Source organism: Diospyros lotus, chromosome 2, assembly GCF_014633365.1.
Source record: "Diospyros lotus cultivar Yz01 chromosome 2, ASM1463336v1, whole genome shotgun sequence".
In the NCBI taxonomy this organism is placed as follows: Eukaryota; Viridiplantae; Streptophyta; class Magnoliopsida; order Ericales; family Ebenaceae; genus Diospyros; species Diospyros lotus.
In genome coordinates this window covers 44548740-44576046 of record NC_068339.1, presented here as the reverse complement: position 1 = coordinate 44576046, position 27307 = coordinate 44548740, and the positions used below count along the sequence as shown (strand labels likewise).

Below are 27307 nucleotides of genomic sequence, written 5' to 3'. Positions count from 1 at the left end.
TCCCATCATACTTAAAATAATTTATTTAATTTTATAAGTAAATTCGTTAATCAACAAAATTTATGATAATTACATGAACCCCTTCACTTATATGAATCTTTCTAATTTAATTTCTTTATTTTTTTTTTATATTTCCTCTCTCGTTCTCTCACCTTAGCCTCAATTTAAATCTTTTAAAAAATAAATAAATAATGGCGGTCCATGTTATGGTTTGATTTGAACTTTAGATAATCATGGGGTTTTAATTTGAAATTGATATGCTCACAAAAATCAATAAAGAGACCATGGGTCGGATTCGTAAATAAGAATTCAAAAAAGCCAATCAAAATCGCCAAAATAAAAGATGTGAAGGCCAAAAAACTCCCTCTGAGTCAAACCAAGAGACTCTGAGTCCATTGGTTGTGGCCTAATTGAGAGACTCTCAGCTCTCGTCTAGCCACCCTATGGTGACCCAACTGATAGCCTCTCGACTCTCTTGAAGAGGAGGGCTGAGAGCCCCTATCTTATTTTATAAAAGGGGGGAGAGGGGTTGAGGCCGCCTTAATGGTGGCCACCATCAAGACTCCCGGTTTTGAATCGAGAGACTCTCGGTTCTAGGGGTGGCCAAGGTGGCACCATCGAGAGGTACTCAGTTCTACCGAGATACTCTTGGTTTAAGTTTTCTTCAAAATTTCGAGCGGAATACGCCGAGAATTGCCATCCGGAAAGTCCCAGATGGCTGCCACGTGTCCCTTAGAAAATTCGAGATGACTGCCACGCGTCCCTCCTCTATAAATAGGCGGTTTGTTTCTTCATCAAGGGGATTCATTTTGGGGGACAATGACTATTTTACTCTCAAGCATTCCAAATAATAGTTGATTCTTAAGGGCTAGTTAATTCTTTAGGCCCAGTCAATTCTGAGGGGTTAGTCGGTTCTTTAGTCCCAGTCGATTCTTGGAGGCACCCGATTCTCAAGACCCATTCAGTTATTTGAACCCACTCGGTTATTTAAACAGTACTATTCATCAAGGAGTTACTATTCACCAGCATGAACATGAACATCTATACACATATCGATAACGTCATGCATATTATTTTTGACATGCATTGGACATATTTCTTATAATGTTGTCTGACTTGGCTGTCAGACAGCTCGCATGAGGAACTCCCCCGCGTGCATCACAAGAAAAATCAATTTTAGTGACGAATTTTTAGTGACTAAATTTTAAAAACAAAAAATCCGTCACTATATTTTTAGTGATAAGGTAAAAATTCATAGCAAAAACGAGTGTCATTGAATTTTAGTGACATGGTTGGACAATCCCGTTGCAGATCTATGACAGGCAAGTTGTTCCGTCATAAATCTGCGATGGGCACACTATGTTTGTGACGGGCACACTACCTGTCATAAATCTGAGACGGGCAATCTGCAATGGATATTCTCGTCGCATATATTTTTAAATAATAAAAATAATAATAAATAAAATATTGAAATTAATTTTAAAATAAAATAATATAAAATATTAAAATTAATGTTAATATTTTAAATAAATAATATTATTTATTAAATTATTTTTTTGAAATTAAAATATGTTTTTAATTTTAAAAGTTATAAAATTAAAATTAAAAATTAAAAATATTTATTAAAATAAAAATTAAAAATTAATATTTATTAAAATATTTTTAGAATTAAAATTAATATTAAATTAAAAATAAAATAGAAAAAAAATTAAAATAACAATAAATTTTTTAAAATAAAATCTTAAAAAGTAACATTAGAAATAAAATATTAATATTATCAATGTTTACATTAAAAATAACACAAAATTAACATTAAAAAGAAAATTAATATTAATAAGTAATGAAAATTTCATTTAAAAATTTTTAAATGAAAATTTAATATTATCAATATTTACAACATTCAATTACAATTAATCGTTATTATTATTCTTATTTACATCTTCCTTATCGTTACCCTCGTCCTGATCGGTTATCGAGTCAGATCCATCCAAAACAATCAACGATCCAGTATCTATAGTAAATTGCTTTGTCAATCGTTGTACTACTATATTCATTTCTGACTGTCACGTTGTTATTTGTTCTTGCAGATGATAAAGATGCCTCCGCACTCAATTTGTCATATTTTTTTTATAAAATTAAAATATTAGTGTAAATTAAGGAAATATTTTAAAATAAAATTTTTAATTTAATATATAAAATACACTTACAGCGATGCCCCTAAATCTGTCATCAACCCACACTTCTTGTCTTTGAACATACTTTCTCGTGTGGGTTCTTTTGAAGAATTCAAACTTATTGTGCTTGTGATTCAATTCAGTTGTCTACATAAGAAATTAATACATAATATAGTCAAATTGATGAAACTAAACTTATTATATAATTTAAGTAAACTAGAAAAATACAACTTAGTATAAGTAATTATCAATCTTCTTCGAGTTAATAAGAATGGAATGGACTTACCAGTGTGGAGTGACCAATCGGTCTCGGATGTACGATTTTTTAATTTTCTGTGGCAATTTTTTTATTGCTTTCGTTTGCCCACTTTGCATTAAGTGCCTTACATAGGTCGGGGTCCATTCACATTGCCTGGTCTTCCTCACTTTTAATTCGATGCATATGGCTCCTAAAACTTTGTATACCCAACTTATTCCATGTAAACCACATGCAATCATTATTCTCGGGTTGCCAGAAATATGTCTTCTATATTAAGTAAAAAATCATATATATTTAAAAATTTAAATACAAACTTGTACTGAAAAAGAATTATAATTTGACTTACGCTAAATTCTTCAAACCACATCTTCCGTATTATTTCTGGCACCCCATTCCAATGAATCCATAGTTCAGTGTATCGTACCCTCTAAATCTTTGCTAGTTTACCTGGTGGGCCACTCTTAGGGATAAAGTTATCCAACACAAAAGAGATATATATATATATATATTAATTTGAATGTATAATAATTGCAAGTAATAAATTCAAAATAATAGATACGATACTCACTGATTATACTGTTCATCGCAAGATAAGCGTTTTCGACCATCTCCTCCGCTAGTGTCAATCGATTCCGTTGGACTGGGCTCATAGTGTTGTGTAGAAACAAACGATGAATTGGGTCTCTACAGTGTCAGCATGAATGTGTATGGGGAAGGCCTGTCTGGCATATGAAAAGTTCCCCTAAGATAGTGGCCAATCTGTGGTATAGCATCTGGTGGGCAGGAAGCGGGTGGAACACTGTAATAATCCCATGGTATCGTGCTTCTAGGATATGGAAACTGAGCCATGAGAGCAAAAGGTTGTGATGGTGGTGACTGGAGATTGAATAGCGTGGAAAGGACAACATGTGTGGAGTCGAATGTTTCGATATCTATTTTGACAATTATATATATGAAAAATAAAAATATATAAACATCAAGGTTATCACATTAAAAATACATGTACACAAGTTATTGATATCATACTTTAAAAATACAAAAATTATTAATTAACATGGATAAAAAAAAAAACTATCAGTCATCTTCTTCTATATATTCATCAATGTCTTTTTGGTCTTATCTCTATCATCGGACAATATATCTTCTTCGTCTTCTTCTTAAACAAATTCTTTATCCACATCATATTCTTTTTCCTCAACAATATTGGAGACATCAACTTCTTTTATCAACCCATTATCGTCTTGTAAAGTACCTCCGAGGTTAACATTTACATTGATTACAAGTAGTTGTAATATTAAATTAAATTTTATAAATTAAATATTCAGAATATTTTCTATGTTATTTAATTCTACATGTTTGAATTGAATTTTTCTTAAATACTTATTTAAATTTTTATTTACTTTAATACTTAAACACTTATTAAAATTTTTATTTTTTACATTTTTTATTTTATTTTGATTGAGTTATTAAGAACATTATGGTTAAAATAGTATATCTAATTTATTTTATATGTTAGTTGTAAATGTCTCATGTCGATTTTTTTTTTTTTTTAGTGTTTGATTTTAAATAAAAATCTTGAAATCTATTAATGTGCTTATTTCATTTTATAACAACAAAATATAATTTTTTATGAATAGTATTTTTATTTTTAATATTTCATTCCTTATATATTTGAATTTAAATATTTATCTAATTTATTTCTTATGTTACTTTTAAATATTTGAATTGAAATTTTATTTCTTATTTTTAGTGTTTTATTTTAAATAAAAATATTAAAATATATTAGTGTGCGTATTTCATATTATAAAAATAAAATATATTTTTTCTTGAATAGTATTTTTATTTTTAATATTTCATTTCTATATATTTGAATTTAAATATTTATCTAATTTTTTTCTTATGTTACTTTTAAATATTTGAATTGAAATTTTATCTCTTATTTTTAGTGTTTTATTTTAAATAAAAATATTAAAATATATTAGTGTGCTTATTTCATTTTATAACAATAAAATATATTTTTTCATGAATAGTATGTTTATTTTTAATATTTCATTTCTACATATTTGAATTTAAATATTTATCTAATTTTTTTCTTATGTTACAAATATTTGAATTGAAATTTTATTTCTAATTTCAGTGTTTTATTTTAAATAAAAATCTTAAAATTTATACTATTTTAATTTTTATTTTAATTTTTAAAATAATTATCTAATTTGTTTCGTATGTTAGTTTTAAATATTTTAATTGAAATTTTATTTATTATTTTTAATGTTTTATGTTAAATAGAAATTTTTTAGTTTTTTAATGTGTATATTTTATTTTATAACAACAAAATATATATTTCTTTAAATATTATGTTAATTTTTAGTATTTTATTTCTTACGTTTCTTTATTTAAAATTACAGTATTATATTTTTAATAAAAAATCTGTTTTAAATTTAAAATAAAAAATAAACATTATTTATTAATACAATCATAACAAAATAACAAAATAATTAATTTCTAAACAATTAATAAAGTTCACATTTTAATTTCTAAACAGTAACAAATAATATAAACAATTAAACTAACTAATATAAAATAACCATTAAACTAAACTAACATAAAATAATTATAACTAAACTAACGTAAAATAACCATTAAACTAAATTATCATAAAATAATTATTAAACTAAACTAACACAAAATAACTACAACTAAACTAATACAAAATAACTAATTTTAAAAATTTTAAACTATAACTAAACAATACAAAATAACTAAAAGTAAAACTAAATAACACAAAATAATTACCTCAGTGACTAAAAGAGTGGCGGTAATGGCACTAGAGATAATAACAACACTGTTGGGAGGCAACAACTACAGAAAACGAAGGAATCAGGGGAGGAAGAGAGAAATGACATGAAAATAGGGAGAATAGGGGAGAAATGACATGAGAATGAGGGGGAAAGGGGGGGGGAAAGGTAGTTTAAATAAAAAAATAGTGACAGGCTGGGAGAATTAGGAGTCAAATAAAATAAGTTTTAAGGACATGATTGGAAATGATATCAGGTGTTAGAAATTATTTTAGGATACGTGTAACCACCTATTTAGAGCTACAACGGGATATTCTGGAAAAAAGAAGCATGTCTGGTAAGCATGGACCGTATAGAAATGTAAGTTAAGAATGATTGCCAAGGATTAGGAATGATATATTTAGGATATTTCAATTGGGAGTCGTTAGCAATAGTAGTGATTCGATTTATCACGGGCAAAATTTTGAGGACGGAATTTATTAAGGGGGGAGAATGTAATACCTGGAAAATCCTTAAGGGTATAAATGGTATTTTACGAAGGGTACAAGTGGAATTTTTGAAAGAATAATGCTACAGGGTACACTAACACAATTTTAAGGGACCGAATCGACCAAATGGAGTACCCCAGACCCTAGATAGTTAAGGAAAATGAAATAGTATCGACGAGTGATTCGAGGCATGATTTTAGGTATCAAAAGAAATTGGATCGAAAACAGTTTTTAGTACAGTTGTCGATCGGACTGAGAAAATTGAATCATCGTAGGGAACATCTGAAAGTCAATGGAGCATCTTAAGGACCTAGATTTTATATATGAAACAACCCTCTAGCAAGTTCGGGTTGAAACGAACGGAATTAGGGTCAAAACGATCAATCGGGCCAAAGTGTAATTTTCTAATTTTGCCCGAGATAGGTCAAAAGAATAATTTTTTGAGAATTTTGAGGATAAAATGAAGAGTACAAAGCTTGTCAACCTTGGTGGTATAGTTGGATAGATCAGGGGTGCTTTGGAAAAGGCCAAAATGACATTTGAAGAAATAGGGGGCCAAAGTATAATAAGTGAAACTTGGCAATATGAACGCACCAAGAAATCGGCCTCCGCATTGCCGCCACACGTGGAGCTATTTTCGGTGATGGGATGGTCTGGGTAGGGCTTAGAGGAGGTCGTATACGGCATGGGGTTTCTTGTAGGCCAAGCCTTGGCCGGTGATTGGCCGAATGGTGACCGAAATTTTGCTATAAAATGGACGAGGGTTCGGCTGAAACTTAGCACACAAATTGGCCACATTTTGGTGTGATTTTGAGAGAGTGGTTAAGGGGCTTTTGATCCTTGCATCAAGGGGAGAAAATCTGAAGAATTTGGTGCCCATTGGAGCACGTTTGAAGTTGGTTCGAAGCTCGTCGAAAAACTAGAGGTGATTCGCCTCCACCGACCTGCAACTGCCCATTTAGGGCATTTTCCAGTGGTCTTTCAGCCGGTAACCGATGCCAATGTGATCGACTTGCTGAGGGCTTCAAGGGGGTACCCTTAGTTCGGTTATTGGGGAAGTCAGCAACCGAAAATGAGGAAAAAGGTGGCGCGTGAGCTACACGGGCCACACTTCATGCGCAAACACACGCATGGCGCGTGACACAGGGGCAATTATGGTATTTTGTTCTAGTATTTTCCTAAATTTATTTTAGGAATTGTTGTGTTGAACAATTTGGGGAAAAGTTTGAGAAGATAATTATTTTTGAATTATCGATGTGAAAATTGGGAGAAAAATAGAGAAAATTATGGAAAATTTGAGAAAAAGTAGATTTTGATGCTTTTTAATTAAATATGATGTTTAGGGAGTATCACGTTTTGAGGTTGAGTATAAGTTCGAGTATTTGTGATTTAGCATACAAATCGAGGTAATGCTTTAGGATCGAGGCATTTCGAATACGTTCGAGGTGAGTAGTTTACCCAAAACTTGGTGTTTGTTCTATCTAAATGTGTTGTGATTTCATGCAAAATGGTTTTGTTGCATGCAAACGGTAACCGGTGATGGTTGGTTTTATAAGGGATCGGAGGTTCGTCCCTAAATGTTTTGTATTTGTGCATTGCATTTTATAAAATGTTATTTATATGATGCATTGAGTTGTGAAATGTGGCATAGTCATGCGTTTTGTGTTGTTCGTATGGAATGTTAGCGTAAAATGTTTGGATAGTGTAGTCATAATTTTCTGAGGGTATTGAAGGAATAATAGGGGTATCTTGTGTTGTTATGCATGCCGGGATAGCCGCATTGGTTTCCGTGCAGAGCCGTTTGGTTCTTGGATGAGATTTGAGTTGGGATTGGGTAGTGGTTCTTGGATGCTTTTGAGTGGGAATGTAATTCCTGACGTAAATGTGGTGAGCCGAGTTCCTGCGTTGATGTGACCCTCTTGGGCCGAGAGTGGTAACGATTGTTCCCGAGATATTGGGGAGATGCGTTAACGTTGCCCCTCTTAAGCTAGAACCGCGTTGTGTCGGTATGGTGGTATGGCTTTTAAAGAGATTGCTCTTTCCCCGTAATAGAGTTAAGCGCTGTGGGATTCTCTTAGGTTAGGGCTTGCCGGGTTGTGTTGATTTATTTCATGTTTTGCATATATTTATGAAAATGTGTTTTTGAACTCTCATTTAGATGATTCATAATCTAATATGGACTTTGTACCTGAAATATTCAAACGTTCCAGGTAAAGGTAGTGATGCGAAAGGAAAATGGATTGTCAAGAAGTGACAACGATTTGTGGATAAGATATAGTATGTCGTGTTCATTTATGCTGTTTATTTTGATGATGTCATGTAAACGTTGGTTTGACTTTATATTATTAATAAAGTGGTTTCGGTTATGATCTATTGAGGTTTCGATCTAACTTCCGCATTTGAGGTGATTTACCTGTTTTAGTTTATTAATAATTCTAAGTTGATATACTGAGAAGGTGTAACAGAATTTTCGGGGAACGATTTTTGTGTTGAGTTTCCGTTAAAAAAATATATATATATATCTCCGGAATCTTACGTTACCTAACGCCCTGGGAAAGCGGGGTGTTATAGCGTGAAAATTTGCCTTCCTTCACAAGACTCGCAAAATCCAATGGGAAGCGCATCAATCTTTCCCCAATCTTCAACGACAAAGAAGTCTTCAGTCAATTCTGTCTAATCCCTGGCAGCTAGTGGGGACCCAACCACCTCCACCAAATTCCAAGACTTGGTTAATCAACATGAATGCCACGATTAGCCTGGCTCTTCAAAGCAGTCTCCTTATACCGTCCGAGGGGCAAATTATGAAGCATTGTGGCAATAACATATTGAAGGAATGCAGGCCTTATGAGACATGGCGGGTATTGGTCCCTTAAGGTATGACCACTCAAGAGGGGGAGTAAATTGAGTGATTAAATTTTTTCTCAATTTTAATAAATATTTTTTACTAATAATTTTATTGAAAAATATATATTTGATAAATATAATAAATTATATTTGAGATTAATAATAAATGTAAGCCACAAGATATAACAAAAATAAATACAATGAGGCACAACACAATTTATAGTGGTTCGGTGTCTTCACACACACCTAGTCCACTTTTCAAGGTCTAACCACCCTTGGGGTTCCACTAAAATAATTTCACCAAGATTTCCACACTAGCTCATCTTAAAAACTAGATACACAGTTAGATTACAACGGGTTCTAGACAACCACTACACCAAGTTTTTTTTTCTAGTTTACCTTGAAAACTACATTCATCTAGATTTTAATGGTTCTAGGAAACCTATACAATTCACAATAGTAATTTAAATATTACAAATAATTTGTCCACACTTGAACACAAATAAGCAATTAAGAACAAATTATATAAGGTAATAATATTTAAATAAATAAATAAATTTGTAACCTCAAATAGAGAAGTTCAAATTTGTTATAGAAGACTTGAAGAACTTTTCTGCTCTTGCCTTGTGGCTCTTCGGTGGATGTGCAATAATATTTCGAGAGTCTCGAATTATTTGGATGCTTTGCTTGAGAGTGTTTGAAAACTTTCGGGTGCTTTGAATATGCAATGAAAGTACTTAGATTCTCAAAAAATAAGTTTAAGGGATATTTATAAGCATTTTAGCAACTAAAGAAATGATTAATATGAAGTTTGAAATTCAAAAAATGTTTAAACTTTCTCAAACAATAAGAAAATATGTCTCACCTTTAATTCAAAATAAATTTACTTTTTGCATGAGAAATCAATATTTTAAAATTCAAATATAAGCTTTTGAGACATAAATGATTAAAACAAAAAAACCTGTCTAAAAGCAATCTCCTTTAATTCAAAATAAATTTACTTTTGGTATGAGTAAAAGAAAACATGTCTAAAAATAATTATTCTTTAATTCAAAATTTGAAAATTCAAATTTAAGCTTTTGAGACATAAATGATTAAAATAAGAAAACATGTCTAAAAATAATTTTCTTTTAATTCAAAATAAATTTACTTTTTGCATGAGTAAGAAAAAACATTTATATCATAAAAATATTTTTGTCCCCTATACGGCATAACCTGCAATGTTAAGTAAACTTATGCCAGAAACTGCGCCACTAAAGAGAACTCATCATAAGGATGAAGAGATCAATCCTTGTTGAGAAGCCACACCCAACTCCCATTCTTGTTCCTTTCCTAGCAAAAGAAATCAGCCTAAACTCCCCACCATGAGAAGCTAATGCCTCTCCGCTACAAAATCAAGAGCGGGAGCAAAATTATCAAAGAGATAAAGGGAGCCCGAGAAGGAGAAGACGCTAAAAAACTATAGCAACTATGCCTATGAAAAAAGGACAAAGACTCGACGCCAAGAAATAAATGAGCTAATAATAACACCACAATGTGTATGTGGGATAACATAAAGAGGTTAATAGATAAGTACTTGAATAGAATAAATTGGTTTCGGCCACTAAGGAATAGCTAAGAAGGAAATCCCCATTCACTGAAAACATATTGAAGATACCACTGTCACAAAAATTTAAGATATCACAAATTACCCCTTATGCTGGCAAATATGACCCTAATGATCATATCCAAGATTATAAATAATTGATGATACTTCATGGATGGGGCGACAAAGTTATGTGTCGAGCATTTTCATTGACTTTGACAGCGCATGCTTGAACCTGGTTCAATGGGTTACCTGAAACATCCATTTCATCATTCGAGCAGTTAAAAACAAAATTCATTAAAGCCTTCGTAATTAATAGTTAAAAAAATAAGGATGTGACATATCTCCTCAGTATCCAACATAAAGCTAAAGAAACCTTATGGCAATATGTGGATAGATTTCGGAATGTCACTCTTAAAATCGTAGACTTACAGATTGAAGTGGCAATTCCGCTATGATGTAAGGGGCGCAATTGACATCCTTCCAAAAGTCGTTATCGTTGGACCCTCCAAAGTCTTTGGTAGATTTATTCACCAAGGCAAGCAAATATATACTTCACATTGAGATAATGAGAATAATTGAAGGAGGTGAAATCTAATAATGGAAAAGGACAGATCGGGAAATCAAAGAAGACTTCAACATGTGACAAGAAAGCTGGTCATCTTATGGGAAAGAATCAAAACGAATATTGCAAATACCATGGGAGCTGACGAACCGAATTGTGATGTTTATCCTGGAAGAAGCAAATGACAAATAGCTTAATATTTAGCATCTGAAAAACAAAAATATAAAAATGAATGTACATTGTCAGCCAAGGACTAGGGAGCGGACATAATGCCTACCCATCATCCACTCAAGACTAGTGAGCGAGCGTGTCCCCTCTTATAAGGAAAAATGAAGTGTAAATAATGAAAATTTTAAACAATTTACTGCAAAATTTTATATACTCTACAAAATGCTAACATGTCACAAAGAGAAACGAATAAAGTCATAGAACCAGAATCACACGAAGCGTTAAAATGGCATGGGTTCCCACCTCATAACACGACTTCCCTCATCGTGAATAAAAAGCACATTGTCCTGCTTACAGCTTAACAACACGATGTACTAGATTGGCCTATTGTCCCACCTAACGGCCTAACAATGTGGTTCGCACAATCGCCCCGTTTGAACAATTGGCTTGTTGTCCTACTTGATGGCCTGATAATGTGGTTCGAACAATCACTCCATCAACATGATTGTTTCCCCCTAATGCGAAAGTAGGGTTACACTAAACCGCATAAACAAAATATGGCAATTGTGGACATAGGGTTATGCCGAACTGTGAGAACAAAATATAGACATTTTATATGATCATGAATGTAGGGTTACATCGAATTGTGAGATCAAAATATGGATATTTTCTATGATCGCGGATGTAAGGTTACAACGGGGAATTGGGGAGCCATGACATTATGACAAAGAAAACCCGTCGTCCTGTTCACATCTCGACAACAAAGTTAATGTAATTAACTCGTTATCCCTCTTATTTATAGAGGTGTGAAAGAATAGAAAAACACAAAAGAATGTATATGATCACGGGAAATTAAAAAATACGATACCAGTTGAGCTGGAGAAATTATGAAAGAAAGACGAGATGTGTACATCTAATTTAAGGGACACAATACTCTTCCGTCCAAGGCACCCGAACAAAATAGTAGGGAGCAATTGATATGCCCGCAAAAATCAATAAAGAGACTATGGGTCTATTCCATAAATAAGAATAAAAAAAATGTTGAACAAAATCACTCGAAAAAAAGAAGTTAAGGACAAAAAGGTTCCCTCTCACATCAAATCTAGAGGGTTCATTAGTTGTAGCCAACATTAGGTGACCTAACCGAGAGACTCTCGGTTGTGAACCAAAAGCCTCTCGACTCTCTTGAAGTGGATAGCTGAGAGCCCCCATCTCATTTTAATAAGAAGGCCCTTTCCCTCATTTTAATTAAATGGGGCCTTTCAACCCCTTTCTTTGTTTAAGCTTAGGGAGCCGAAAGGTGTTGTTGTGCCCGCAAACTAAATCCTATATTGCTTGCTCTTAGTTTTAGAAGACCAACCAATTGAAGACCCCCTCAAGATCGCACATCGTTTGTCACTTGAAAACCCTTCCAAGCATCTCGTATTGGAGATTCCAAATACTATTCTAAACCAGTGCCTTGTCGAATTCCAACTTCGACCCAATCTAGATTTGTCGAATCCTCACTAATAATATCCTGGACTCTTAACAGTGACAGATGTTTCTGCTCAAACCGACTTTGAGATAAGTAAATTTTATTATTATAATTTGGCAAAAAATGAAAATCGAGTTGGGGTTTATCAAAGAATGTAGAGATAAAGCATATTGTCGTTATTGACAAAAAAGTTTTCTATTATTATAAGAGAAGAAAGAGATAAAAATTAAATACAAGACATGTCTAACATTTAATTTTTTGTTAATTTTTATTATTTAATGATAGAGATATCGATCATATAAATTTTAAATCTTAAGGAATGTTATTGTAATTTTTAAAATTAAAAATTTAGTCTTATAATTATTTTAAAGTTTAGGAGTGATTAATTTTAATTTATTAAAAATATCTATTTTTTTTATTTACAGAAAAAAAAAATCTATTTTCGGAGCACATATTCGGTCAGGTCCGAGTCTGATCTTTCTAGACCTTTTGCTTGATAATTTATCGGAAGACCGGCCCGGTCTACTATGGATATTACGGCAGCGACTTCAAACGACGCCGCTTGAAGAGATTCCTCCGTGTTTATCTGATGTATATCTCTGTTGCCTCTCGCCATTGGTGTCTCCAGAGAGAGAGATAGAGAGAGAGAGATAGATCAGAGAGTCGTCGACGAACAAAGCTCAAGGCTCTTAGATCTCGATCTCTCTAAGGTTTGAAATAATCCTTAATCTATATATTCTCTCTTTGTTTTTATTCTTCCCCCTTTTCCCTTTACGCTGTTTATTTGGAAAGTTAGGGTTTCTGTTCTGTAAATTTATCGGTTCCTGGCATCTTATATCTGTAGTCTAGGGTTAAGTCTTGCGTATACTCTTTCTGTTGCCTGCATATTTTAGGATAAAATAACTGCTTCTGAATATGTTAAATAACACTCGTGGGTTCATCGAAGAAAGGAGGGTCGAAATCTGCTAGATGAAACCGTTGACCCTTTTTGGCTGCGAGTTAAAGCAAGTAGTTTTAAATTTCATCTGCAGTTTATGTACCAGCAGACGACAACTCAATTGAATCTGATGTTTTTGTTTGTCGGAGTGGTGTGAGAGGCTTTCTTTGTTAGTGTCTAATGGCTAAAATTATCATTGTGTGTAAAGATAAACCGTTCAAGTATTTTTGTAAGGGTTACTTATTGTACGTTTGGAATTGTCTTCTTGTACTTGACTTTGTTCTTTATTGGAGCCCTAAAATAATTTGAAGTTTGTATTGCCTTGCTACCATATATTAGAAATCTAGTTTTTTGTGGGTTACTGGTTTATTAGTTAAACAGTTGATGCTGATTTAGTTTTGAAAGTTTTGAGGAATTTTTTAATTATATGTCTGAATATCTTTGTATATAAAATTTGTGCAGCTTGACCGTTTCCATTTTAAGGATAAGTTACTAGCTTGTCATGGAAATTGGCGGGTTGTTCTACATTTTACATATTATTTGAATGGATACATCCATCATTGCAGGTGTTCACGGTTGATGGAATTGGTGGTTTTATTTGTAGCATTTTACAAGATAACTTTCTTGACTTTGTGTTACATTAATTTTGATAGGTATAGACTCATGCAAATGTCTGTTTCATAGTATATTTGTCAAGAGATTTTTGGATGTTTCTACTGCAGCCACTTTTATTGTTGTCTAATATGTGTGTTACTGTCCTTTTACACTTTATTTTTTGATTTAATGTTAAATCCAATATCCATAATATATTATATTCTTGTTGTGTGTGTGTGTGTGTCTCTCGGTAGGATAACTGAAGATGGCTGGTAGGAATCGCACTCATCGTGATGCATTTGATAACCGGCGTGGGTATCCCCCAGAACCTCTTGTTCGGGGTCCTGTTCCTCGACCTTTGCCACCGGGTCCTACTATGTTGGAGGAGGAACTTGAAATGCAGCATGTGGAAATCCGGAGGCTTTTTGCTGATAATCGGAGGCTGGTAGAGGACCGAATGGCTCTACAACGTGAACTTGGAGCTACTAAGGAGGAACTTCATCGCATCAATCTTGCCATTGGTGATATTCGTGCAGAACAAGAAATGCATTCAAGGGAACTTATTGAGAGAGGTTTGAAGCTGGAAGCTGATCTTCGGGCTACTGAACCTCTGAAAAATGAGTCTGTACAACTACGTGCTGAAGTGAAAAAGCTGAATACTGTTAGGCAGGATCTGGTAGCACAAGTTCAGAAGCTGACAAAAGACCTTGTGAAATTTCAAGCTGATAACCAGCAGATTCCACTTATGAGGGCCGAGATTGATGGACTTCAGCAGGAGCTTATTCATGCTAGGTTTGTGGTTGTCTTATGCTTAACATTTCCTTGATGAATCCCATATATGCTGTCAGGTCCTTAGCATAATCACAGCTATTATGTTATTAGTGATCGAGTCCTTTAGTGCTGAGGCAAAGAAATTTTCTTTCAGAACTGCTATTGATTATGAAAAGAAGGCAAATATTGAGCTGATGGAACAGAGACAAGCAATGGAGAAAAATTTGGTTTCTATGGCTCGTGAAGTTGAAAAGCTGCGTGCCGAACGTGCAAATGCTGATGGTAGACCATGGGCAGCAGGTATTCAAGCCTCCTTTATTTCTCCATTTTCAGTTTGTGACCTTTGCTTTGAAGTTCTGCATGGTGTCTTGAATCATAACATGGCAGTGTTACTTGCCTCTTGCTTACATTTCATGATTCACGTATCATGCCAATTGATATATCATTTCTTTGCTCAAATATCATGCCAACTGACATATCATTTCTGACCTGTTTTTACCCAGTGATAGGGTGGGTGGTAAGCATTTTTTCCTCCTCATTGGCCCCCTTTCTTATTCTTCTCTCTCTTGTATGGCTACATACAGCCTATTGAAGTCTAGGAGGCTGTTTGTATCAACCAAGTGTGTCACCCCCTTGTTGCCTAGCAAGAAGGCACCACAATCTATGGACGTATTCAGTTGAACTCATTAAGTGTGACCCAAAACCCTACCTATCTGGACACATTCCAGAACCTTAAGATGGGTTGGCCCAACCTAGCTTGGGTTTATATTTTATTATTTTTTATTTTGCTTGACTGGTTCTCCTTGAACCCTTGGCCATTAAAATCTTCCTTCTATTTTCAATCTGGGCTTGTGCCTCTCTGTGTATTTTTGGCCCACCAAGCACCAATTGCCCCTAATGGTTAAGCAAATTTGGTCTGTTTTAAATTACTTGGCCTACTAAATTTTGTGATTTTGTTAACCCCCTGTTAGAAATTAAATTTTGGGTCCTTGGTAAGCTCAATTTAACTCTTTAAATTCACTTATGTTTAGCTGGACCTAACCTGGGCTTATTCTTTTAAACCCTTTCGAGACCAATTCTTGGCCAATTTTTCAGCAATGTGACGGCCCTTAATCTGCCCAAAACCGAGCCCCTTTTGGGCCATTTTGTTATTTTTAGCCTCTTCATCTTTTCCTTTGCCGTTTTACCCTATAAATTTAGGCCGCCTTGTGCCTAATTTTTGGCCACTAATCAAAGCATTAAAGGCCTAAATTTGCCGCCTTGTTGTTGCACAAGTGCGTTAGAGTTTTTTGTTGGTGGCTACTTCGATTCTAGGCTTCGTCGTCTTCTTCTTCTTCTTCTAGGTAGAAGTGAAAATCATTAGCATCACTCACATACATTCTCAAAACCATCAAAATATTGTGCTATTCATCAGCTGTGCATAGAATTCTTTATAATTCTGCATCCATTTTCAGTATCTTCTCATCCCAAATAATTGTATACAAAATATATATGTATCTCCCAAAAACAAAAACTTTATGCAAGTTAATAGAACTTCAACAATCATACACTTGGTAAAAAATGCTCATGAGAACTGTTTCTTTGCCTCAACTTGTTTCTTTATTTTCTAAACTTTTTTTTATATGCTGAACTGAGTATGAAATATCTAGGGCCCATTTCTGGACTGTGTTGTTTCCAGTTTTTTATTTTTGTTTTCATTATTTCAATAATGAAAACAAAAAATGGCATTTGGTTGCTTGTTTTCATTTTCAAGTTTCAAAATTTTTTTAGAACTTTTGAGAAAAGTGAATGCCACCAATAGGGTGTTTAATGTTTTTCATTTCCTTATTATTTTCTCCATCTTATCTTTCCTGCCACTATTGTGAGCCTTAGCAACTGGACTTTGACAACTGTACCAGGTGTGGGAATAAAGAAGAAAAGAAAATGATAAAAAGGGACAAGAATTTAGAAACAAATCAAAGTATCAAACAACATACTCATCTTTTTTATTTTCATTTTTTGTTTTAAATGAAACAAAATCTGAACACAAAATTTAAAAATTAAAAATAGATAGCCTTTCCCTGTTTAGTTTTCATTATTTTGAAAACAAAAATAATATATATGATGTTTGATTGCTTGTTTTTGTAGTTCATAATTGGGTAAATTGCCCTTAGACCCAATGTAGTTTATTTTGTCCTTGGAGGTCCTTGTGGTTTCCTTTTTTTCTTGCTTGGACACCCCCTTCGCTAGTTTTTGGGACCAACGACATTAGTTTAACCGCAGTTGAATTAAATTTAACCTGACCAACCTAGTTTCTCTGAGAAAATAATAAATCAAGAAGAAATTATTTGCAACTCTCCCACTGGACCGTTGGGTTCTTGGTTGCAACTCTCTCTCTTTTCTCTCTCTATTGAGATTCAAGATGGGATTTGGTTGAAGATTGGTACTATTGTAGATATCATTGTGCTGGAACAGCAAGATGGGTGCCTCAAATCATCACCGTGGGTGCTTCATAGTTTTCATTTCGTTCTTATTTTCTTCTACTTCCCTAGCATCCTCATTGCTGGTGGCCTTAGTTGCTGGAGGAGTTTTCGTGTCAGGATATTGGCGACTTCCGGAAGCTAACTAGGAGTTGTGTAGTGAATCTTAGTGAGTTGCCTACATCTCCCAATGTCCAGACAATTAATTGTAGTTGCCTCCAGGAGAAATGTTAAGAACACTATTCCAAATTGTCCAAATGTCCAATATACCCTGTTTTGGTACTGACCAGAATGTTTTGTTTCGACACCTTTACAATTCAAAACTAGAACTGTCTGTATTGTTTTCTATACCATGTAATATCAGAGGTACCAGCTGACATGCAAGAATGTGACAGGCAGCAAGGGTAGCTCTTTTTCTCTCTCTCTCTCATTGTAACTCTCTATTGCTTCACTGGCTTGCTCTCTCGTTCAGATCTACTTCTCTTGTTGTAAGTTTCTTTTATATATATATATATATACATACACGCGCATTTTCTAGATAACCAATTCCGATTCTTTCTTATTATTACGTTGGGTATAGATTCCCTTGTTTGTTGGGAGTAAGGATCTTTGATGATTGGGAGAACAAAAAACTAAAACCAAAAGGCAAACATTGTGTGTGGACAACTTGTCTAGTGACAAAAGTAAAATCTACTGCCTTTTAGATTTTTTAGTTTCAAGAATTTTGCAACCAAAATTTCTATTTCTTGAAAGTAGATCAGTGAAAAATAGATGCTAAGATCTTTTTGTTTGCACATCTCTTTCAATATCTACAATGCAAAAAAAGGTTCTTCAATTATTTTTAATAATAATATGAATGTACTTGTAATGGAACAATTGAACTTATTATTTTGATGTATTCATTCTAACTATATATTTATTGTTGTCTTGTCCCTGGTGTGTGTATTTCCAAAAGTTAATGTGCTTGTGTACACACATTTCATACCCAGGTCCTATATCATGTCCTTGTTTCTTAGTTTATGCTTTTGGATGAAATTTTGAATTAGCAAGATAATAGAATGGCATTATAAAATTACAAATAGTGCAGTAATAAGAAATGAATTCAATTGTTAATTCTTTTACAGTTTCTTTACACAATCACTACTCTTGTCTTGGCATGGCCCAAATAAATTATCTGGAGGAGTTAATGCTGGCCACTGAAGATGGTTATCCGTGGGCTTTTTAGAAATGCTAGAAGATATGAACCTTTTGGTTGCATGACAATGTTGTTTCTCATGTCTGCCCCCTCCCTCCCCCTCCCTTAAGATGCCTAACATTTGACAATGCATAAATGTATTATTTTTATTATCTTGATTTTTTTGAGAAGGCAGTAGAACATATAAAACTGAATGTCATACATTTGCTTGTGGTTGGAGTTCTGTTTTGACATTCTGGCATTCTCTTACATCTTTGCCACTTTTGTCTTTTTGTAACTAATTCAGCAATTCTTTTTGCAATTCATCTCTGTTTCCCAATTCTCTGTTTGAAATTTGATTGTGAAGGTCACATTCTTGAATTGTGAAAGCAGCCTCTTTACTAAGGGGACGGCTGTGTACAAATATAACTCTCCCCTTGCATAGCGAAGAGCCTGTGGCATGGGGACACCCAGCTGTTATTCATGCAACTCTTCTGAGTAACTTAACTTTTTATTTGCTCATGTTTATTTTAGTGGTACCTCTAACCTATAGTCTTTGTTTTCACTAAAAGGTGGAGCATACGGAATGAAATTCGGTAGCCCTGAGGCTGGTTTCTCGGCCACTTATGGAGACGGATATGGGGTACATCTGGTATAGATGCACATAATTGATTATATGAGGTTTTGTCTTTGATTGTTGAAGACCATGAAATTAGAATAGTTTATTTGGTGTCTGAATTATTTTTCAGGGTGCTGCTGACAAAGGTCCTATGTATGGTCCTGGATCTGCTTCATGGGGAGGATTTGACAAACACCGGATGACTAGGCGCTAAGAGCTGGTTGATTTGCAGTTTGAATTGCAAGTCAAGCACACCTGCTTTTTTCTTGGCTGTCCACTAGATAATGAGCTAGAAGTATTTAATGCTTATCTTGCATGAGGACCGTTAAGTATTCTTCTACTGAACTTTGTTTTATTATATAGGGAGTTAAGGTTAATTTGACATATTGAGCTACTGGTTGTTGCTTGACATTATAAAATAGCATTAATTTGATATCTGGCATCATACCACTTCCCCTCCCCCACCCCAAAAAAAAAACCTTCTTTGATCAACTAAGCTACCTGTCATTATTTCCATTTGAAGGAGGGAAAAGAACAGCTGGTTACTGCTATTATATTTATAACTCGTTATAGAAGCTAATTTCTCTAAGACAATATGTTTCTCCATCTTTATTAGATGGTATATTGTTGTTTAGATTCTTCTTGTTCTTGGCTGTGTTGTATGGATTTTGGAAGCATTTTTAGGTGTGTGGGGTTGTTGGTGGATGAAGTGTGCTATGATCAGTCAACATGGAGATTTATTCCTTGGACTAGGACCTTTTAGCTTCTATTTGTCAGGTTGTTGCTTCTAAATATAGTTTGATAGTTGTTGAATTTTATCTTGAATTCTTTTGATAATATGGAGGACTGATGGGTAAATGTGGATTATTTATTTATGTTGGACTTTAAGGAGCTCCATGGATATGGGTCTGAGAATAATGGTCAAGAATACCATTTACCTTGATGATCAGATGGCTTAAAATGTTCCATCCTTTTTGAACTGCTGGCATTTTAAAGTGTTAGAAGTGATTATTTTATATTAAGATATGCAGTTAGCACAAGGATGGCCTCATCTGGTCTCATCAGAAGGACCAAGATTTTGTAGTACTTTCTATGGTGGACTCCTTGGATTGCTCAACTTCAGTGTTGGTAGGTGATGCTAAGTGGAGCTTGAAGTGATTGGGTTTCTGGGATTGTTTTAAGTTTTCACTGAAGAATGTCTCCATTAGTATTTTGGAGTCCTAAATCTGCAGTTGAAGTTTCCATGCAGATTCTCTAGTGGCATTCTAGACCCCCAGGGTCAAAGTTTTCCCAATCTATATAACTCACTGATGAAAAGGGGTTTTTTCAGATGCGTTGTATTGCTGACCAAACAATATATCTGTGGGGATATTCTACATGGTTCCAAATGTTGGGATTTATCTGTCACAGTAGTAAGGAGAGTAGAGACCACTGATTCTGGTGATTTGAAATTAGTACAGTGACCACTTATTGTTTGTTGTGGTGTTGGCTTTTCATTGTTGTAATAGGGATTTGTTATTGTGAAATGGAACACTTCTTATTTTGAGTTGGTAGTTGAAGAGCCGAGGTGGTTGTGATATTATATATTTTTGTGTGCAGAATTAGGGGTTTGGTTTCATCCCGAATTCCATCTTATTACAATATGCTACTATGTTCTGTAGATGGTGCTGAAGGTTGACAATGACATACATAGCTTTTCATTATAGGGGTTTGGTTGGAGCTGTGTCCAATAAAATAAAAAGTACTGCAAGACTTTGCTGAACCTAGGGAATGGTTCTAATGGTGTTTCTTGTTGAAGCTAGTCCTTACAATGTTTTCTGAAGGGTAGCTAGGAATTTGGTTGAGATATGAGGCTAGTAATGGGTGGTTAAGATCCGTGCAAGTTAACGGATGCCATTTGGATTAGTTCTTTTAATTATTGAAGTAGCTAGTGTATTCCCCATTGTGTCTGAGGGGACCAAGGGAGATCATATTGAACTTGGTTTTGTGGGATGGTGGATGAATAGGCTTGGTCTTTGTCTTCATTTATGGACTTGGTTGGGGCCATTCCTTGGTAATACAAGGATTCATTGTGAAGGTTGCATAACCCATCTTTGGGATAGGCAGTGGATGGGTTGTCAGTATGATATTTGGTATCTGCTGAGATCAAATTGTGGCTTCAAAAAACATGGTGTGCTTGGAATTAGATGGAAGAGTTCACTTCATATCTGACCTAACTTCACTGTTCAGACTATGGTTATGCAGAACCCTTCATCCCTTTTCCAGTGGCATCTTCTAATTTTGTGTTAATGTGTGGGTCTGCGGTATCCTTCAATGTTCAAGATATTCTTGAGATCTTCATGGTAGACAAGTTTGCTTCTTTATCCAATGAGCGTGGAATACCTGAGAAAGGACAGTGCGCGTGCCATGCTACCAGAACTCCATAGGCAAGTATTCCACTTCTATTCCAAGGATTTTTTTCACTCCTGAATATGAGTGTATTTTAGATTTTTTTGCAGTTGATGTAGTTGTTCCTCTGCCTTGTGTGTCTTTACATATATATACATGACATATATATGTATATATGATAATTTTATTTTCACTACAACCTCATTATCATAAAAACTCTTTTGGTTCATTTTTCAGTTTTAAAATGTTCTCTAGTGATACCCGAGAAATTGCTACAAATTTTTGGGTTTTAATGTTCTTTTTGCTAGTAAGACCTATTAGTTATGTGTTCAATTTTTACTTGAGGAAAAAATAAGGTAAATATTAAATCAATGATGCTTTTATATTTAATGATTAGCTTCATTCAAAATATAATTCAACTAACTAGAATGCAGAGTTTTGTTTTTTACCCTTAGTTTCCTTTCTGTCATTTTTTTTTCTATATATATATATATATATTATTTGCTTTTCTTTTTAGTGTGTTTAAAATAGCTTGTTCCATTTTCTGTTTGAGTTGGTAAAGATACACGAAATTACTCGACAAGGTGTGTTTCCATGATGGAAAAGTTAAGACAGGATCAGTAGTATGAGATAATTGAGACAAGACAGAATCAATAGCGTACTCAATAAACCATTGCTGCAGATACTGAGGGCACTTCTGTTATCTCATCCAATGTTCAACTGTCTTCTATTAGAGAGTTTTTACTATAGTTCAAGCAAAATTTGTAGTGAGAGATGCTAATAGGAGCCATTGAATGATGATGGGAAGACAGAAGTGCCAAGTATGCATATGTTGGCTGGCAATAGATAGCTAGAAGGTTCAATGGTCAATGGCTGTTTGATCTGGATGAGCCCAAAATTGTGTACGTAATACTTGTTACTTGACTGATGAGGGGTTTTGCTGCCAAGAATGATCTTTATTGTATATTACCAAACATTCATAGTGTTTGATCTAATGAGTATTACATTATCTATTGGCTACCTAACCCAAATATCTGCTTTTATCTAGGCTTTTGATGGTTTCGCGAATAGGATGAACATCTTCAAGACTAAAAGTGCTGAGAGAATTATTAAGGACGTGTATCATCTAGCAGAAACGTGTTAGGACTCGTGGGGATAGAGGTTTTCCAATTTCAATTGGATTACATCAATGATTTCCATTGAACTCTTACCTCTTTGCTCGTGTTGGATAAACTAACAAAGCATATCCAAGAAAAAGTGTTTGGTGTATGCTATTTACAAACGATATTATCTTGGTGGATGAGACAAGAAGGGCTAGATGATAAACTTGAATTATGTAAGAAAAGATCAAATTTGATACCTTGGATCAACTTTCTAAAAGAAGGAAGGATGTTTCTTATAGCATCAAGGTAGAATGGCTAAAGTGAGAAAAGTGCGTCCAACATTTATGCGATTGTAAAATCCCTCTCAACATAAAAGAGGAGTTTTTCGAACAACTATAAAACTATAGTCAGTGTAGCTCATAATGTTGTGCATGTAATGCCAACATGTACCAATTATGGGAGTAACTCAGATAGGAATTTTATGGTTGATGTGCAAGCATATGTCAAATGATAAACTAAGAAATGAGTGTGTATATGTATAAAATGAGTGTACGTTTGGTGAAGATAAGATGGGGGAGAAATGATTAAAATAATTTGGACATGTGAGAAGAAAATAGCCATGGTGCATGCTATTTGTAGATGACATAGTGTTGGTGGATGAAACAAAAGAGGGAGTGAACACTAAGCTTGAGTTGTGGAGAAATAATTTAGAATCTAAGGGATTTAAGTTAAATAGAAGGAAAATAGAGTATATGGAATGTAAATTTAGTAAGAATGCAAGAGTGGAGGATATTATAATAAAATTGGAAGACCAAATCTTACAAAGAAAAGACCATTTTCGATATTTGGAATCAGTGATCCAAAAAGATGGACAAATTCACGAGGATGACACGCATAGAATTAAGGCAAGTTGGCTAAAATGGAGAAATGCATCGAGGGTGTTATGTGATGGTAAAATCTCATTAAAACTGAAAGGAAAATTCTATAGAACAATTATAAGACCAGTCTAATTGTATAGCTCAGAATGTTGGGCAGTCAAATACTAGCATAAGCAAAAGACGAGCGTAGCGGAGATGAGGATGCTAAGATGGATGTGCGGCCATACAAGAAAAGATAAAATTAGAAATGAGGTTATTCGTAATAAGGTATGAGTAGTGCCAATCGAGAAGAAGATGAGAGAGAATAAACTAAGATGGTTTGGTCACGCGAGGAGGAGACCAAGAGACGCTCCTGTGAGGAGAGTTGATGAAATGGAACAATAAGTCAAAAAAAGAGGTAGAGGTAGACTCAATAAGACTTTGGGAGAGACATTAAAGTTTGATATAAAGTGTATGAGCCTAAATGAAGATATAACAAAAGACAGAAATACATGGAAGTCTAAAATTTATGTAGTCGACCCCACATAGTGGGATAAAGGCTGGATATGTTGTTGTTGTAAAAGAAAACCGCTAGACATATTTAAGGTGAACGTATGAAATGGAGGAAGTTTGTAGTAAAGGAAAAAGAAGAGGAAAGAAAACTTGGTTGGAAGCCCTTAAACGTGACATTGGATACAATGGCATTACAGAAGATATGACCATGGATAGAAATAGTTGGAGGTTTAGAATTCATGTAGTTAACCTCACTTAGTGGGATTCAAGCTTGAGATTGTTGTTGTTCGTGTTGTAGACTTATGGTATATATAACCGTGAGATTTTACAGAGGTTTACCCCCCAAATTCTCTTTTGGAAAGATGAAGGTTCTTTCTAGATTGCACCGTAAATTTAATTGTACAAATACCATCGAAATGATGAATTGTGTTTCTATTTCCAGTGTAAGTACAGTTGTCAGCCTTGAATAAAATAATTTAGTGACATCAAGACTTTTTTTTGGGTACACACTATCACTTATCTTTTGACACCAAATCTTTAAATTAGTCAAGAGAGAATTTTTGTCATTGTAACGAAACTGGCCCTAAAGTTTAAGTGGTGGTGATGTGGTGGTAAAATACAGTTGGCCTATTCCCTTCACTGCATCTGTAGGTTCTAAATTAGTTTGAAGGTTAGTATTTTTTTATAGTAGTATGAAGTCTTTCTGTGGATGTGTATGGTTGATAAAGGATACCATGCTTTACCCTTTAATACTAGAGGTCTCTATTTTGGTTACGGGCGCTTTTGTTAATAGAATAAACTGTAGTGAGACCATTCAACCAGCCACCATTGTTCGACTGTTGCTAGATTGGAGGTGTTATGACATAAGCAGGAAGAATGTTTAGGTTGACTGTATTGGCCATAATATGCTTGCTTTTATCAGCCATTAAAATTTCTTTAAGCTACTGAATAGCATGCTTGCTTTTTAGCATCCACTATAATTTTTTTTTTTTTTTTTGAGAACCTTATATTGGTACAATGACATTCAATCGGTTTCCTAATGCTTAATTTTCCAATAATTTGCAGGTCAAAATTTGGCACCTATTGCCTCTGGTATTGAACCAGGTAAGATTCATGAAGGTGAAGAGGGGATACGTGTTACATCCCTACAATCAAGAACTGGACGGGGTAATGTTCATGGGACTGCTGAAATGAATTAGTTGAAGGAGAAAACCAACTCAGAGAACAGAGCAATGCTTGAAAGTATGGCATCGATCATAGGCTCTTTGGAAGAATCAGTGAACCTCAAATATATTCTTGCTAGGACAGCTCAGTGGTAATCTGGAGTTTTAAGTTCTCTTATGGTTTTTGCTGGAGATTATGCAGCTATCAACATGTTGCTACTGCAGTAGAGTCGCTGCTCACAGAATAAGGTATGCACAGGGTTTATGCTATACTAATATGTTGCATGTTATCCCAGAACCACTTGGTGGTTTCTTTGAGGGGTTGAGGTAGTGAGCTTTTTCCCTTTTCTATTGGCTGATATGTGGAGGCAGTACCTACCTTATGTGATGTCATAAAATGACCCTGGGATGCAATGCCATTGCCTCAAAAAGAGTTAAAAACAGATCAGAAATAATTTATATGGCTGGTTGTCACGGAAAAAAATTCAGGGGTAGCTTCAATTATTGTTCAATGAAAGTTGGCTGGTGCCCCTTCCGCAGAGGTATTTTGCTAGCATATGCGATTTGATTATCTTTTTGAGCTTTGCAGGCTGTGGTTCTGTTTTCCTTAGATACTAATTAGACAGTTGACTAGGAAACCATAATCCCTTAAGTCATAAGGGTGATTACTGAATTTGTTACTTCACCTTCATATCGTTTCAAAATTGGGCAGTATTTTCTCATTGACGCGGCTCCTGGTTTTGGTAAAGACTACTATTATCACAGTTGAGAATGACTGCTTCTAGGTTCAGTGCATCCTGTTGCCTTTCTATTTCTTCTTGCTCTGCCTTATTTCACTTTCACGTTGACTATTTGAAACATCTGTGTCCAGAGGCGCTTGCTATGTTCAACATTTTAACCTTCCATAGTAAAGCAATTTATCATAGATTCAGAATGCTGGAAGCCCATGTTTAACATCAAGGTTCTGTATTGTTGCATAGGCTCAAGAGGGTTTTGTTCTCTCTTATGTCTTGCAACAAAACACCCTTCACTCCGTCACCAATAACCCATCAACGGGCAAAAGGGTCGTCTCTCTCTTAAAATTCAAATCAAAATTGAATGCAAGGTAGAACCTTCAAACCCCACCAGTTTGAAGGTTGAACCCACTAGTTGAATTGGAGGGACGAAGAGCCTAAGCTCGAAATTCAATTTGGGAGAGAGAACCTAAGTCACTAGAGTAGGAAAGAAAGAGATGAATGAAGTGAAGATCGTCGGAGATGAGGGACAAGGGAGATGGGAGATGGGAAGTTTTTTTTTTTATTAGTAGTAAAATGGTTAATATTTGTTAATGATAAAGGAAGGTTTATTAGTTTAAAAAAGGAAAATGTTATTTGAATACTTTAAAAGTGTTACTTGGTGTGACATTGTTGCGTTCGTGGATTGTACACTTGTATTGATTATTCAGACAAATAGTACAATGCACTAATAGTTTGTCAAGTTTAGTCCCAAGTCACAAGTGTCCAATTTATTTAGAAAACAAAGGGTTGATGTGTGTAAATTTTTATAATTTTTTGTTACAACGGTCATTAAATAAAATAAGGGCCACGGATGGGTATTGAGTGGGGTATGCATGTAGGATTGTAATTGATTTGAGTTGGGTCGAGCTTTGCTCAGCTCGAGCGAAGTCCAAGTTTGAGCTTGTCAAATTTTTTTAATTAAAGCTATTAAAATGTATTTTTACATAACAAAAATTATAACAAATATAAGTATAAGTTTTTAAAAGAAATACAATAATATTGCTTAATAAAAAATATTAAATTTTATTTTGCTCAAACTTAATTCGTTTATAATACGAGTTAAACAAACTCTAATTGAGTTGTGTGTCGAGTTACTCAATTTTTTTACAGCCATATATATGTGCTCCTCACTTGATCAAGTAGGTGAATTCAGGATGGTAAACAAAATTTTATATGCTTTTGTAACTTTTTAACTTTGGTTATGACAATATTTAAGTATATGTGGCAAGTATATCCATAGAAAGGATATAAAATGTTGGGAATTAATTTTGTAAGTATAATCCGTGTTATATGATTAGGCTTAGGTGAGTGGTTCATTGATTCAATTTAAAATTTAAACGAATTAAAATACTGAGTTAATAGTAATGCCTCGTACAAAGTAAGTGATTCTTTAGAGCGGGACTAAGACTAATGTTTAATATTATCTGAAATACAATAACGATACAAGCATAGAGTTATTTAGGATTGTTTCTAAATGGTTATTTTATAAAATCTTATCGTCGCTATTTGATTACTTTCTTGAGTCGAGAAAACACTCTTACTGAGAAAACTAAGATCTACAAGTTTTAGTAAAGAAGTATTGTCTTTAGATTTTAGTTGAG

General features: G+C 34.3%; 1 protein-coding gene across 2 annotated transcripts; it reads left to right on the top strand.

Annotated features, from left to right (window-relative positions):
• Positions 1-12899: 12899 nt before the first annotated feature.
• Positions 12900-25746, top strand: LOC127794259 (protein FLX-like 3). 2 transcript variants are annotated; one of them, XR_008021587.1, is made up of 6 exons: positions 12900-13062; positions 14138-14675; positions 14809-14954; positions 18860-18939; positions 19037-19230; positions 24833-25746. XR_008021587.1 is itself a non-coding variant. In XM_052325211.1 (5 exons), exons 2-5 carry the CDS (start codon positions 14149-14151, stop codon positions 19118-19120), a joined length of 837 nt encoding a protein of 278 aa, XP_052181171.1. In that variant the 5' UTR covers positions 12900-13062; positions 14138-14148; the 3' UTR covers positions 19121-19339. The 2 variants fall into 2 exon arrangements, 1 of the variants encoding a protein (XP_052181171.1); XM_052325211.1 differs by lacking the exon at positions 24833-25746 and having other exon boundaries at positions 19037-19339.
• Positions 25747-27307: the final 1561 nt, after the last annotated feature.